The 16,339-nt window shown below is 42.7% G+C and overlaps 1 protein-coding gene across 1 annotated transcript; it reads left to right on the top strand.

Moving 5' to 3' along the window:
- Positions 1 to 277: 277 nt before the first annotated feature.
- On the top strand, positions 278 to 10,370 carry ZFP64 (ZFP64 zinc finger protein). The gene is made up of 6 exons (XM_068912136.1): positions 278 to 499; positions 956 to 1,195; positions 2,522 to 2,683; positions 3,698 to 3,760; positions 4,419 to 4,670; positions 8,339 to 10,370. Exons 1-6 carry the CDS (start codon positions 448 to 450, stop codon positions 9,637 to 9,639), a joined length of 2,070 nt encoding a protein of 689 aa, XP_068768237.1. The 5' UTR covers positions 278 to 447; the 3' UTR covers positions 9,640 to 10,370.
- The last annotated feature ends 5,969 nt before the right edge of the window (positions 10,371 to 16,339 follow it).

The following is a 16,339-nucleotide window of genomic DNA, read 5'->3' as shown; positions in this document are numbered from 1 at the left end:
CGTCGTGCTCGCGAGCCGCAACGCCTCAGGAAGACCAGGCACCTGACCAGGAGAAAAGGCCAAGGCGCGAAGCTCGCTTTGGCAGCCGTTACTAGCGCGAGGGCTGCTCGACGGCAGGCAAGCTTTAGCCCCAGCCAAGGGCCCGCCGGGGAAGCGGGCTCGGGGCGCCGGTGGTGCCCCGCAGCGCCCCGGCCCGGCCGGGGGGGGGGGGGGGCCGCCAGGCGTCTCCGGCCGCGGCGGGGGGCGAGACGCCGCCCGAGGCCCCGGGAGCGGGTGCCCGGGCGGGCGGCGGCAGGTGAGGCCCGGCGCCGCCTCGCCGCCGCCACTGAGCATGCTCGGCTCCTCCACATCCGTCCCGGCTCGGCCGCCGCCAGGGCCGGGGGGAGGTTCCCCGCCGCTAATAAGCCCCGTGTAGGTGGCGGAGGCGCGGGGTTCGCCGTTGCCGCCATGAACGCGGGCGGCGGGGGGGCGGCGCCCGCCTTCCCCGGCCCCGTGCAGTGTAAGTGCGCGGCGCGGCGCGGCGGCGGCGGGCTATGCGCGCTCCGGGGCCCGGGCGGCGGAAGCCGAGCGGAGCCGGGGCCTGGGCAGGCCCCGAAACCTGAGTAGCGCCAGAAGCAGGCGGGAGCGGAGCCCGGGAACCTGGCTTTGGGGGGAACCCGGGAATCTGGGTGAGAGGCGCGGGGCCGGCGGGCGCCTCCGGGCAGGGCCTCGGCGGGGCGCCGGGCCGCGGCGGAGCGCGGCCGAGGGCCGCGGCGGCCCCGCGAGCGCCTGCCGCGGCCCCGCAGCTCCCTCCTCGCCCCGGCTCGGGGCCGGGCCTCCGCCCTTCTCCCCCTCCGCGGCCGCGCAGTGGCGCTGCCTGCCCGCGGTGTCTGCCCGCTGGGGTCCCGCCGCCTCGCGGCCTTCCGGCGGGGTTGAAGCCGTGCGAGCGGCACCAGCTCACGTGCTGATTGCGCAGTTCCAGGAGGCACCACGGTGCTGGTGGAGCTCACCCCGGACATCCACATCTGCGGCATCTGCAAGCAGCAGTTCAATAACCTCGATGCCTTCGTGGCCCACAAGCAGAGCGGCTGCCAGCTCACCAGCGCCGCGGCCGGGGCCGCCAGTACGGTCCAGTTTGTGTCGGAGGAGACGGTGCCTTCGGCACAGGCCCAGGCCACCACCAGAACCATCACTTCGGAAACGCAAACCATCACAGGTATCGGGGCGTTAGGTGTGACGAGCGTGCAAGCGCTCGAGCGGCGGCGCTGCGTGGCCTTGGTACTCACCTTGTCCCCATCACTTGAAGTGGAAATAACGGTTGTTCACGTTAGTCGGCACATAGGTGCACGCAAAGGGAGAAAAATAAGTCGTGTGCTGCCGTTTTGGTATGACAACAGTTACTTAATTTGCTAATTGAGGTACGAGTTCACTTAGAATAGCTTAAGTCTAATGTGTTGTATAACCAACTCATGAAGGCTAATTAAAATTGTCAATACTTATGAAAAATAATCAAATTACCATTCATTTTATTTTTTTAAGAGTGCTCTTGATGAGAAACAGGCTCAGGATTGCTGTCAGGCACCAATCCAGGCCTGTTTTATATGAGAACGCTGCATTCACTAGCATTGCTTCCACAACTAGAAAAATATTACTCCAAGTTTCTGCCTATGCAAAGGCTCAAGTGAGGTCCTGATCCTGCAAACATTTAAGTATAACTAGAATCTTATTCCATGCATGAAGTTTTGCCCTTCTGTATGTAGTTTTATTTTGTTCTGGTGTGGGACCTTACTAAAATGTAAATTACTTAACTTTAAGTTGGATGGACAGAATAGGGAGGAGCATCTGAAAGAGCAGTGAAGCAAACTAATTCAGGGCTTAGTTCCAGGAATTTTTGTATTACAAGCCCTCAACTCAGTGTGGGTTTTGGATGAGTCACTTTTCTGCTTCTTATTTACACATCTTTAAAATGAGGGCAATGACACCATTCTGCCCTTTTTAGGATATAGTATTGTTTAGATGATTTAAAAGCCAATATTTTGACTGATACAGTTTTATCTGTTATTTTTATGCATAACAGTTACAAAAGGTATAGTTGAAAGGAGCTGAGCTTTTTAAAACAGTTTTTGATTTGTTTTTTGGACAATATTTTCTGTCTACATAGTTTGGGTTTTTTTTCCTCTTCTTGGCTCTAGCACAGCCAATGTTGAAAAACAAACATAACTTTATTAGCGTAAGGCCTGGGCAGGCATCAGAAGAAACTGAACCGTTAGTTGTGCAGTTAGATAGGATTCAAAGAGGGAGCCGAGTTAGGGTCGTACTAAGTTCAGCATGGCTTATCGGGTCTTGACAGCGTTCTCATCTGATAGCAAGACAACAAGGGAGAGAGCAGCTCTCTCCCTGCCCCCCTTATGAATAGGAAGCCAGGAACAGGAATGTTACTGGAAAATGGGATAGAGAAGAAATTAATGAAATTGGGAAAATAACTAAATTTAACTTACTGGAGAAGTTAATGCTGTCAAGTTGAGCTATTTTGTGTGTTTAGTTTCTGCCCCAGAGTTTGTTTTTGAGCATGGCTACCAAACGTACCTGCCCAGTGAGAGCAGCGAGCCTCCAGCTGCTGCTATTGTCTCCACGCCACCAAAAGCACGCTCGAGAAAATCCACTTCTTCGCTTACACAGAAGAAACTGAACTGCTGCTATCCAGGTAAGGTGAAGACTGTCTCCCCCTTCTTTGCATTTTAAAATCAATAGGTTTGGTATAGTTGTGTGCACGGTAAGGCTGTCTGTCTAATGCAGTTAAGGTGCACAAAATTTGGAAAGCAACCTACTCACCAAGGGTGAGATCTGCTAACATTGATGTCAGTAGCACTTTTGCTGTTCTCCTCACGAGTCCTTGGACTTTGGTCCTATTCTGTGGTATATTCTGGTGATGCTCCGCTGGACCCTGGCACACCCATCACAGTGTAAGCACAGAGCCTTGTTAGCCTTTTGCTAACTACCATCGTTGTACGTGAAAAATCTTATACGTGCATTTTGCATTACACGCTTTATCTTTGGTCAGCTAGAATGTTTATAAGGATGGATTGAACTGAAATATTGACAGAGCTTACTATGTAAAAGAACCATACAATATGCAGAAAATGTATGCAGAGACAGCCACATAGATGAGTAGCCATATTAATGAGAGCAAAAATTACAGCATCTCTTTGCAAGCCTGCCTTCATTTGAGAGGCACATTTCAAATGCACAGCTTTCATTTCTCTGCTCTAAAACTGTAGCACTCTTGGATAGGATTTTTGAATGGTGAGCCATTAGCCGAGTTCCCAACAGCACTAATCTTGAGATTATATGTGAAATTAATCAGTTCCACCTGTGTCCCCCGTGTACTGTGAAGAGCATCTCAAGTTCTAGGCAAGATTCCAGAGAATTTGTTTTAAAGCTTACTCAAAGAATTACAGAAAAGGGTAATGTGGAGAGTGAATTGTCCCCTAGGGAAGCACTAGAAAGCTAAAGTTCATAGGTAATCCAGTTACTATTTTAAGTAGATGGGAGGAAGCAAGATGGGGACTTCATTTTCCAGAAATACTGAATTTTAAAGAAAACGTACCTCAGAAGAAAGACAAAGCCCAGAGTAGGGTAGTACGTTTTTATTGTTCTTGTCTTGTTAGCTTTTCCTTAATGTCTTTTTTTTTCCTTTTTGGTCATCTTATGTTTTCAGGTTGCCAGTTCAAGACTTCCTATGGTATGAAGGATATGGAACGTCATCTACGAACACACACAGGTTAATGTAGTTGCTGTATTTTGTGTTTTTAGTTATTTTCTACCCTCTCTGCCTTTTGGCAAAAGGTATTTTCCTACAAAACTACATATCTATAGATAAATTAGAGAAGATACACACGTCTGTACGTTCTAACATTGTAGTCCTCTGTGTCTGGAGGATTGCCCTTTTTGGTAATCCAAGTCCCACTACCGCCTATGCTGTTCACAGGTACGAAACTTAAAACACTGTGCGTTGGTTAAAGGAACAGCTGAGCTTCTAAAATGCATGCCACGTCTTTGTCAGTGTGCTGCAGTATGGTAGTACATAATTTCTCCTTAATAATTTGCTAATTTGCCCTTAATTTCTAACAGTGATTCCAAAAGTTCTCCAAACAGCAGTTTCAGAGTTGTAAGGGGAGAAATTTCCAAAAGTCTTCTAAATTGTTTCTGTACTTGCTTATGCACCCTTTTGGAGCATGTTAAGAGAGCTTAGTTAATAGGCTGGCAGTTGAAATCCTGCATCCAGTACGTACTCTTACAGAAGCCTTTTCAAGAACTAGCACTGTTACTATTTTAGTGTTTGGTGCACTGTTTTTTTGTTTTGTTTTGCTTTTTATTGCTGCAAAGGTCCTTATGATGCAAAAATTCTTGATGTGTTGGTGCTCTTCCGTTTGTTTCAGGAGACAAGCCCCATAAATGTGAGGTTTGTAACAAATGCTTTAGTCGTAAAGATAAGCTGAAGATGCATATGCGTTCTCATACTGGGGTGAAACCTTACAAATGTAAACACTGTGACTATGCAGCTGCCGACAGCAGCAGTCTCAACAAGCACCAGCGCATTCACTCCAATGAACGTCCTTTTAAATGTCAGATCTGTCCTTATGCAAGCCGCAACTCTAGCCAGCTCACTGTACATCTCAGATCCCACACAGGTAAGCCTATACCAAGATTCAGATCTGTAAAGATTTGAAAATCACTGGGAAGATTTTTAGAAGCTCTACAGGTGTCAAGATGCCAGGAAGTGTCTATTTGATTTCTCAGAAGCTGGATGCCTACATGTACAAAAGCTGGATGCTCGTGGCATAGAATCCAGTAGGGCAACACAGCTCAGCCAGAAATACGTAGAAGCAATCAGAAGACGTATCTGACTCTTGGCGGTTGCTCTTCTAAATTGATTTTTGAAACTATCTGTGGGACATTCTTAAAACAGTAAAACTTAAGGTGTGTTGTTGTTAGCATTTGGTTTCCTTTCTGTGTCTTTCAAATCCGCTTCACAATATTAGAAGCGCTGAAATATTTGTGTTCTTCTCCTAGGTTTCCTTTTAATCAGATTTGCTTTTGTAGGCCATTCCTAGAAGTGGTTTGCTGCAAAGATACTCCTGTACGGTTATCTTTGATACGTAGTTATTTTCATGCATTGTTTTTCACCTAGTCCAGGATACTGAATTAGTTTCCATGTTGTCCTTCAAATATTTGATTAGTTCTGTGAATGTTAGCTGCAAGGTGGTTACGGTTCAGTGTTTACTAGATTAGCTTTGAACCTGTGCTAGGTCTGATTCTGAAATGAAGTACTAAACAACGTTAGTTCAGATGTGTACAAGATGGGATTTATTTTGAGTAGGTAAAAGAAACAAATCCCTTGTGCATTGTGAAGGAGAGGAGGGTTAAACCAATCGGTCTGTAGCAGAAAAGAATCTTTTATACTTCGCACATCTGCCGTGACGGAGCAGGCAGAACTATCAGCCAGTTGTTTTACAAGTTTGCCTATTCTTTGCTATGTAAGATGTGATGGTGGGTCAAAATAGTATAAAGTTCTTACAGTATAAAGTTCTTGCAAGAAGGTACCTGGTAGTAAACATACTAATTGGAGACCATGATGACACTTTTTTGCCGTGTGATAGAGGAGTGTGCATACTCGTGCATTTATGTGTATGGACAGGTATGCTCTGAATTCAGCTGTGGGAGAACTTCTGAATGATCGTTGTGCTCTTGCATTTCCTGGAGAGGGTGTGGGTGTGGTAGGTGGTTTTTTATTTGTTTTTGGTTTTGTTATTTTTTGTTACATTAAATATTGTAGCAGTCAGAAAAGTTTTTTAGATGGGTTCTTTTTGGCAGATCAGTCTGATGCATCATTTAATTACGCTAAAATTCAAGTCAAGTCTCTAGTTTGGTTGTCTCTTCTATTTCTTCCAAACAAATCTTTTTTTTTTGTAAAAAGACCTTTCCTTAGTCATTGATTTGCTGAAAGAAAATGTAATAACTTAGAAAATAATTGTTTCATCCTTGTTATATTGCAAAGCTGTTAAGCACACTTGACCAGTTTTAAGAGAAAACAGAGATCGGTATCTACAATGCATTCCTTATTGGAATAAAATTAGTCTGTCTCTAGAAGGTGAGTGTAACTTACACAGCTCTAAATTGGATCATCTACATACCCTTACTTGTTGAACTGTTCATATAAATATCAATTTTCTGTTGAGAAGAATTGTTCTTACGGATAAGAGTTCTAGGATCAGACCTTTCTTTTTTATTTTCTTTTCTCTTTTAAGTTTGGTTCTCGGTGTCAATTATGTAAGGGTATAAGTAGAGTGAAGTGTAAGTAACAGACCACTCTTTAAATAACAAAACAAACATTATTTCCATTCAGTAAATTAATAATTTTATCTTTCTTGTATTACACTACCCTGCATATGAAAATTAATCCATTGAAATATGTACTGTGCCTTCATCAGTAAAGCAGATAAAAATTCAGTAGCTGAGTATGCAGCTGAGACTGTAAAATAAACTAGATGAGCAAACAGTGTATCTTCATTTATATAGTCTGTGTACTATACATAATACACCATGTATCTCAATTATTAAAAAGATAAATGGATGAGCACAGTAGGCCACAACTTGATTTGAAAAATTTGCAGCTACGTTTATGGCATCTATAGCTGGATAAGCAAATTATGCAAAATTATACAGCTATCACAAACTCTATGAGATATTAACTTATAAAATAAATTAGCTATTTGCAGTTTGATTATTTAAAAAAAAAAAAGAAACATTTGCTGAACTAAGTACAGTCTCTTTCTCTTCCCCATACCCTTAAAACTCCATTTTAGCACCCACTAGCACAGTTCTTCCACTTCTCCAAAATAGTACCTAAACATTTTACGCTCTGGTCATTTAAAGACGTACCTATTTAGGTTAAAGAAAAAAGTGAATGATGCTATTCAGTCGGTTTGGTAGGTTTGCTTTGAATTTTCTAATGACTTCAGAAAGGTGTCACTGGTCTTAGCCGTTGGATCAATTCCAGGGTAGTAGACTAAACAAATCTACAGCTTAGTTTGATCATGCATGCTGTGACACAAGCCTGCAAATAAAGAAAATGCAAAATAGAACCAGATAGTTTAAATAGTTACTCACATACTCACATAGGTAGTTTGACTACTAGTGAACTTACAGAAGAATATGTCCATTTTTCACACTTTAGCAGTTAAGAATGTAACCTGAGTTTCACCTTTTAACTTTTGGATCAGGAGTGTCCTTATAAAAATTAAGCGTCTATGAATATTTTACATTCATGTAAACATGAATGCAAACTGATTGGAGTTTCTTCAAGTGGTCTGTAGAAGATTATTAGGTGTGATGAATGGTGCACATATCTCTTTTTCAGGTGCTATAATGCCAGAAAAAAACAAAAGCTTCGTGCTATTTCTGTTAAGCACACTTCCCTTGAGTCACACACTTACATGCGTGTTTCATCAGTATCCTCTTTCTCTTTTCCAGTTATCGTTGTGTATCTGTGATTCCTTGTTGTTGTATTGCTCTAGTAATGCTGTGGTTCTGCAGTCACCTATATAGACTCTTGTCCATACACCACCCAATGTTCTGGACAAAAATTTTGTCTCCCTCCATTGCGCCAACAATAGTATTTCTGCGGTACCACATGAGCTAGGGCAAGGAATTAACCAGGCCAAAAAGTAGTCAGTTTTTTTTAAATCAGCTAATTTAACTTACCCTGCGAACAAATCTGGGTACGAGAGAGGTAGTAAGGAATATATGGGTGAGCGGGGAGGCTAGTGCCAGTTAGACACTCGTTTCTGCAGTTTTCTACCATTTAACCTGGGCTTAAAGTTCACCTGCAAGCCATACTGTAAATCGTGTAATTTAAGCCCAACACATGCATATGTTTATGTTGATTTCTTAGACTTCACAAATCTAGCAGATGTTAAACTTCTACAATGTTTATTTTAATTAATTTTAAACACTAGTTAGGCATGCTGTTGCTGAAGAGGGATACATGGAGAAACTTCAGTCACTTCTTTTGGAGCACTTTGGATAGTTTTACCCACAAAATAAACTGAAAATGGAGACTCTCTAACATGCAGATATGAAGCCACAACAGGTGTGGGCAGGTGTGCTCTTGGAAAGTATACACACAAGTATTCAAACCAGGTGATATATACCTTGCAGAGTTCTCTACATTTTGAAAATGTGTTAGTTTACAGGTGTCTGAAGCCAGTCAGCTGTGTATTATAGCAGCTGATCTCTCCAGGAGAGAGATGGATCCTGCTTTCTCTTCTCTAATTTGAAATGTGTTTTTTGTTGACAGGAGATGCTCCTTTCCAATGTCAGATGTGTCCTGCTAAATTTAAAATCAACTCGGACTTGAAGAGGCACATGCGTGTGCACTCTGGTGAGAAGCCTTACAAATGTGAGTTCTGCGAGGTCCGATGTGCCATGAAAGGAAACTTGAAATCACACATTCGTATCAAGCACAGCATGGAAAATACTCTAAAGTGTCCAGAGTGTGAGTTCCAGTGTGGAAACAAAACAAGCCTTCGGCACCACATAAGAACTCATCAGCCTGAGCAGCCAGTGAAGTGTTCGGAGTGCAACTACTCTTGCTCCAACAAGGCGGCTCTGAAGGTACACGAGAGAATTCACTGCAAGGATCGTCCTTTCAAATGTGAATTCTGCAGCTTTGATACCAAGCAGCGGAGCAACCTGACAACTCATGTGAGGAAAGCTCATGGAGACAAAGTCAAGACCAGGAAGCCAACTGTGGAGAAGAAAGAAGGAGATAGGCCAAAACAGGGTGGCTCCAGGCAAGTCGCCAAGTTGGATGCCAAGAAAGCATTTAAGTGTGACCTGTGTGAGGCTTCCTTTGTCCGAGAAGATTCTCTTAGGAGTCATAAGAAGCAGCACAGTATGTATAATGGGACTAAAAATAATGAACTGGCTGTTCTACAGCTTCAGATGGATCCCAGTAGGCAGACCAGTGCCCCAATTACTGTCAGTCACCTCCAGGTCCCACTTCAGGCTGCTCAGGTTTCTCCGTACAATGAGGGAAGGGTCAAGATCATTGTAGGTCACCAGGTCCCTCAGGCAAACAGTATAGTTCAGGCTGCATCGGTGAATGTCATGCCTCCCACGTTAGTTAGCCAGAATCAGGAAGACCTCTCAGCCAATAGCCGGTTGCAGCTGCTGGGCCAAGTCAGTTTGTTGGCGCCACCTCCACCTCCCATATCTCAGAGCGAAGCAGGGTCTGTGGCACAACCAGCAGTTCTTCTCACAACTCATGACCAAAGTGATGGAAGTGCTTTACACCAGACTCTGATTCCTGCTGCTCCTGTCAGCAGTCATGAGGCTTCAGCAAACCAAGCTTTCATCACCAGCTCTGGAATCAGCTGCTCTGACTTAGAAGGCCTTAATGCTTTAATACAAGAAGGAGCAACGGAAGTGACTGTGGTTAGTGATGGAGGTCAGAGTATCACTGTGTCCACTTCAGCTCCCCCTCCTCCTATCTTTTCCTCGTCCTCTCACACAGAAGCCCCTAAGCAGACCTATTCTATCATTCAAAGTGGAGCGCATACAGCTTTGCTATGTCCAGCAGACTCCATACCAGATTAGTCACAGAGTACTATTCCTAAACAATTTTCGGTCTCTGCAGCAGTGCTGAAGTCAGCAAAACTGCACAGGACAGGAGTGAATGCAGAATTTGTTCTATAAAGCCAAATACCTTCCACATGCACGTTTTACCTGTCTATACGACTTGTATGTGGAAAAAGAGGATGTGTATATTTATGTGCCTCTATTAAAATCAGAGGCTGTATTCTTTGTAAAGTCTTGAGTATCAAAGCAACTGTTTAAAATTTCACCTAGCAGTAAGCTTCCCAGAATATAATTCTTCTGTCGTACTTGATAAATTAAGAAAACATCACCTTACGATAAATGATCATCACAGCAGACTCATGTTTTTATGCACACACAAAAAGATAATAGTTCAAGCCATTCTGAAGTATATTTTTAAGAAATGCCAGTGGATACATCAACTGGACCTGACTTTTTAGAAATACCTAGTACCCAGATCTCTTGCAGCCATAGTAAAAGTTATGGGACCTATTCCTTAATGACAGTAGAAGTTGGTAGCACCTGACAATTAATCTGGAAATGCTTGTGCAGAAGCAGACCAGGTGATTGTTTTTAGAAGACAGAAAAATTTTGTCCCTCCATCACTAATAACTACCTTTACTTGTTAGCAAGAACACTATTGCAAATCATGTACGTGGCACAGTGATCTGTCAAGAGTTTCTTTTGTTTTAAAAAACGGAACTACTACAAATATATTTTTTACAAACACAGTACTTACATTTTTGTTTTTATTTTGATGTTGTCTCGTACTTGTTTATGGTTGCATGGGTAGAAAAAGTGCATTGTATTTTTGGCTCTGTTCTTTTTCAGAGTAAAAGGGGAAAAAGAAAAGATTGGACTCATTCCAGTAAAAAATGAAAATTAGTGGATTCTTTGCCAAGTATCAAAACTAGCATAAATTCAGATTGGATCACAGCAAGATAGTAGTTTGTTGTTAAACGATGTACACTTGTATAATGAGTGCATATGTGAATTTAGGGATGTATTTTGAACGATACGATATTATAGCACTGTCCAGTGAGCACTCCTGTAATGGTAGCTAGTATCTTCCCAAACAAATTACCCAGTCAAAGTACAGACTCCTAACTTGGGAAAGTTGACAGCTCTACACTGTAGCAGCCTGGATCTGCAAAAGTGAGAGAGCATTTCACAGCCAGACAGCATCCCAAGGACAATTGTTAACGTGCGTGAAAACTGAAAAGAAACTGTTACCAAAACCAACTCAGAGGGTCCCTCTTGGGGAATCGAAGTCAAGTTAGATTTCACAGTTTTTTGCTAGTGGGAGACACCAAATGATTGCTTTATGTTCTAGAAACATGCTTGGAAAACTTGTAAGGAAGATTATATAATTAGGTCCACTTTCTGAATATGCCTCTTGTGTTTGAATTTTTTTAACCTGTACAGTCTTTATTTTTCATGTGTAGGGCTGCCTCCCCACGTCTCTTTCCTCTATATGGTACAATTTCTCTTTGCGGTGTAAGGCTTCCTGCTTTACAGTGGTAGACAGGAAAATGCAGTCTTAAGTCAGAAGTGCATTCATAGAGGTTGTTCCTGAAAACGTGGCCTTTGTTTTTTGTCAAAAGAAGGATTGTTTAAACTTAATACTATTTTCCGATGAAGACAATTTTTTGGAAGTCTGGGTCTCCTGCCTCCCTCATCCTTCATTCTAAATTAATGCCCTTTTAAAACAAACGAAAATACCCTTCCAAATAATCCTTTTATTTTTTGAATTCTCATCTTTGATTTAAACTGCTTGACAGTGTATGCTTCCAGTTATGGATATCGGAATAGACCATACTTCAGTTAGGAGAAACCTCAGGAATGCTTAATTAAAAAGGTGTTATTAAAGTGGTGTTTCCTAGCCTCCTGCTACATTGAAATGTGAAGTAAAAATTCTAACTTCACAGACAGCTATATTTCAGGGATTATTATCCCCTACGCTTGTTCTCAGACTACTGTGGTGATACAGGTTATCACCTGCTAATTATTTCTTCCCTGCAGACAGCTGATTTATGGAGCTGACAAGGCCCAGTTCCAACTCGCTGAGCGCGCCTGTTTTTATATATATTAGAAGTATGAAGCAGCAGGGTGTTTCTGCATTAGATCACTGCGGAGACATTCATTGAGAACAATGAATTGAAAACCTAGAAACTGAATTTTAATGTTGGCATTGCTGTGTTGGGGCTTGCTGGTCATGTCTCGTCGTGCTGTAACACAGACCTGGTTGCTACCTCTCAGTGGTGTCGAAGCTGCTTGTGAGGCACCGGGAAGATGAGAGGCATCACAGGTAAGTGCTTGATCTTATTATATGTGGTCACTGATACCAACTTCGTAAGTGATCACTGGAGCAGCATAGATCAAACTCCTTATGTTATCTTTGAATTAAAATGCATGGCATGGTAATTCTTTTCTGTTAACCCATCTCCAAATGCTTAGGTGTGCGGGTGCATGCTCTGAACTGTCCGACTGAGAACAACAGGGCCAAAAGTTACTGCAAACGCTAGCAAAAGATGGGGACGCTTTCAGTCATATAAAGTAATACATTTTTCACCCCCCTCAAGGTGTCTGCAGACTGCGTGCAGCACTAGTGTTGCAGGGGAGGAGAAGCGGGTGCTCTGCTGCCCCGGACACAAGCGCGTGGCTGAGCTGCCCACGCTGCCGCGCGTGCTGGCCGGCAACCGCAGCGCGACAGCGAGAGCAAGCGGGGAAGTTCGGTGCAGCTCCCAACAGCTTTGCCCTGGAGAGGGAGCAGGGCTCGTTCAGGTCGCTGCAGCAGTCCAGCGTACAGCACTGCTCCCCAAACCGTTTCGCTAGCATCGCTGCACGGGTGGTCAGCTACTAGTGGGATCCAGATGGAGATGATGGGGGGAGGATTTCCTCAAAGTGCTTTTATTTGACTCTTTATTTTACCATATTTATAGCATTGAACGAACACAAATGATGATAGCTAGTATCTCTTTAGAGCAATCACTGCTTTCAAATCCTGTCGGGTGTCTGAGCATGAAATGTTTTGTATCCTCTATAGGTGGTGCTAGAGATCCAGTTAAGCGTAGCCCTTTCTGCTTAGTAATGCATGTTTCCTGTTAAAACAGATTTCACAGCTTCCTGCTTTTAACGCTTTCCCAGGTACAAATGGTGAAAATATTTCAAAATCCACTTTTGTAAGAAGTTACAAAAGGCCTAGTTGTAAACACCCTGTTAAGATCCCATGAAACAGACTCATAGCCAGAAATTAATCTCACAATTTAATATAAGCATTGATAACTTTTTAACTTCCTTAACTTTTTAACTTAATCTTAGCTGGGCATAGTTTGCAGCTGCAGGTTTTAGTGCACTACAAGAGTGCTACGAAATGAGAGATTTTTGACAAAGCTGATGGTTTGAATTGCAGTTATCTGTGTTTTCCCTTGGCCAATAGACCTTCACCCAGGGGATGCACCACTAAGTCCAGGAATCTCATCTTCAATCTAATGTCACACTTAACGTTACACAGCTCTGTTATCTGCATTTCAGTTTTCAGTTTACCTTCTAAAATAGGAAACCAGTAGATTTGTCATATTGTAAAGACTAACCTTCATTCTAGTCCCGTGTGTACCTCTAAGATAAACAGGAAAGATAACAAAATGGTGTGAATGAATAGACAAAGCTTAGTGCTGCTTCTTCAACATTGTTGAAGCTGATTGCATTATGTTTAAGTAAACAATGTATAGAGAGTTCTTTCCTCCACCCTAAAAAAAGTAGCTGATAACCAAGCCTGAAGTAGGAGCAATGTTTTTTGTCTTTCTATTCCAATATTCTTGCTTTATGTTCAAAAGCAGCGGTTGTTAGTGTTTGGGAGCTGGCAGAAGCAGATTGTTTTAATCTCTGATATTCATTTAATACATTCTTCATGTTATCAACAGAACTGTCCCTTGAGAGAGCATGGTAATTCAGAACAGTGTCTCCTGTAAAGCTCCCTCGCTTTCAAGCCCCTGCTAAATAATCCGCGTAGCCAGCTAGAGTTCTAGCACAGCCACAGAGATCTGTAGCAATTTGTCTCTTTCCTGAAGAAAATAATATTTGGGTGGATTTCGTTCCTCTTGCCTCAGGATCTCAAAGGCCTCTGCGGTAAGTATCGAGAGCTACTTCACGCGCGTGACACAGGGTAATCAAACCCGGTTGTCCTGGCCATCAGGAGCGCGTCTCACTTCCCGCTTCGTACAAAATGCACCGTTTACGTTGCGGTGCATTGCGTTGCCTCTAAGAGGAACACGGAGAATTAAATATGCCTAAATTAGGTTCATTCCACACTTAATTTTCATTGCAGATTTTACTCCCTACAGTTTGGTGTCTTTCTACAGTTTGCTTTTGGTGTCCAAAACGTGAGTTACAGCATGTTACTGTCTTCTCTTCCCTGTGAATATGAATCTCTATGACTACTTAAAGATAGGAGGTTAAACAAAACAAGAATGTTAGCAGGAACACTAAGAAAGCGGTGATGCACGGTGTATGCCTTTCGAATAAAGCAACACCCTCCCCTTTCTCCCTTCCCAACCTTTTTTTGTTGTTGTTTTTTGTTACTACATGACACTGCTTTTTAAAATCAGGCCCGGGTACTGCATGGGCAAAGGCTTATTCTCTGCAAGGCCTACTGGAATGTACTTTTCCCTCTACTCCTGTGAGGTAGGAATATGCAGCAGAAAAAGCACAAAGTCCAAAGAAAAACTGTTCTTTGACACCTTTCGTTCTGGGTCAGGGTGGCGGTTAGCTGGGTGGGCTCACGCGCGATGTTCGCAGAAGGTGCTGCGCTGAGCTGGAGCAGTAAACCGGCAGCGTCCTCTCTCCGGCATCTTTCATATGGTTTTGATAGACACTTTAACTGTGATTTGCATCAAAATGGCGAATTCCTGCTCAAAACCAGCATCAATTTGTCTGGTACACAAGGGGGTTACCGGATGCGCGGATGTACCAGGAAGCACTCCTGCGTGATTGCATGGGATCAAGTCCCTCTTGTGAGAGGAGGCCTAAAAACAAGCAGAATTTGGGTCAAAGCTAGTTCCTTTGGGATTCTAGGGAAAGCCAAACTTGTATTGAACTCATGTGATTTTTTTTTTTTTTTTAACATTAAAGAATTATAATATTTTCCAATCATTTTGGGAGAGCTATTTAGACTATCATAATCTGACTATAATGGAAAGTACCTTCTGCTGCGGTATTTAAAATTATTCTTTAAAAATATTAGAGGCATGCAATGTGAGGCTCTGGTGTCTGTAAAAATATTTGCTATGTGCTCAATGGAAAGGCTTCTGTCCTATAATTTCAGGCATATTGACTAGATACCGTAATGGCCTTTTACATCTCTAGTTTCTCTTAACAATATTGGTTTCTCTTCTTAAAATTTAAATAAAAAGGTTAAAGATTTTCTAACTAATGTTCCCTGTCACTTATCCAGATGACCTTTCATAAGGTGATAAAAGTTTCTATAGTGACCTGAGGAAATAATGTCTCGGATATCATTGTGAATTAAAAGCCTGTAGTAGGAAAAGCTTTCTTTTCTCTCTCAGGTATCCAGTTATGCCTTTGCTTTTATTCTAATCGCTAGACATGGAGAAGGAATCGTAAAACGTACAGTGTTTGGTTACATGGTTATCTTTCATCTTTTAGAGACTTACCCAGGCACAATGTTATAAGGAAGTAAAAAAGTAAATGGGAAAGAAAATACTTTTTTTTCTTTTTGCCTTATGTTGTGCAGTATTGGAATAACAAATAATATGTATTTTCAGGGCCACATTGTCTGCTGAGGCAATGCCATTTGGTTCTGTGACCTGTGATACCAGATAAATTATTTCATGAGCTTCAGGGTTTTGTTCTGTCTCCATAGGAAATGGAGTTCACATACTATTGCAGATTCTGCTTTGGCATAGGGGTTGTGGGAAACGCTCTCAGTTACTGGTTTCAGACCTCACGTAGACTTGCTTTCACTGTCTGAACGTGGAAACTCTCTTGGTTAGTGATAAAAGTGGGTGAATTTTATAGGTTAAAGTGCATTATTTGAGAAAACTTTGTTTTTGTCTTTTAAGATTGCAAGGCTCTATTTATGCCTTCTAGATGAAACAGTGTGTGGTGCTATGAACGTCTTTCAGCTTGCCAAGACTTGATGTGGCAGACGCCTAAAATGAAGGTCAGAAAACCTTCTGACTTTTTCAGCTTATTTCTCATTGATGTCCTTCAGAATGATGGAGAGCTATTAAAATCTTTGTACTATTTGTATAGGCAGCATTTGGCGGGGGGGAAGCCTAGCCCTACCTAACAGACCTATTCTGCATGTCTCTGTTGCTCAGAGCTGCTCACATAATTTTCGAACCCATTTTTTGATCACAGGTGGAAGCTCATCAAAACTGGGACTCCCTGATGGATGGGAGGCAGAGCAAGGTTGATGCGCAGGTCTTCTGTGTTCCCCGTGAGTGCCCCAGCCACTAACTGGTCAATGGTTGTATTTTTAAGTGTGCCCTTTTTGGAAGGAAAATAGTTCCCCCTTTTCTTAACACAGCCACAACATCGTACTGCTGAACTGTGTCTCTGCTTACTATTAATGACCACACTTATAATTATAGCAATAATGTGCATTTTCACAAGACTAATGCTGCTGACTTACCCACTGGGAGAAGGTGACGTGCGCCTCAGAAGTATACTGTGTGGA

The sequence above is a fragment of the Struthio camelus genome, chromosome 18 (genome assembly GCF_040807025.1).
Source record: "Struthio camelus isolate bStrCam1 chromosome 18, bStrCam1.hap1, whole genome shotgun sequence".
Lineage (NCBI taxonomy): Eukaryota > Metazoa > Chordata > Aves > Struthioniformes > Struthionidae > Struthio > Struthio camelus.
The sequence above is the reverse complement of the archived record's forward strand: the minus strand, read 5'-3'. Positions and strand labels throughout refer to the sequence as shown.

What these genes read in the sequence shown, in the direction of transcription:
- ZFP64 (XM_068912136.1), top strand. Translation starts at nt 448, where the DNA reads ATGAACGCGGGCGGCGGGGGGGCGGCGCCCGCCTTCCCCGGCCCCGTG. An exon ending in CTTCCCCGGCCCCGTGCAGT is followed by an intron (nt 500 to 955) that starts GTAAGTGCGCGG and finishes CTGATTGCGCAG; the next exon opens with TTCCAGGAGGCACCACGGTG. An exon ending in TCATCTACGAACACACACAG is followed by an intron (nt 3,761 to 4,418) that starts GTTAATGTAGTT and finishes CGTTTGTTTCAG; the next exon opens with GAGACAAGCCCCATAAATGT.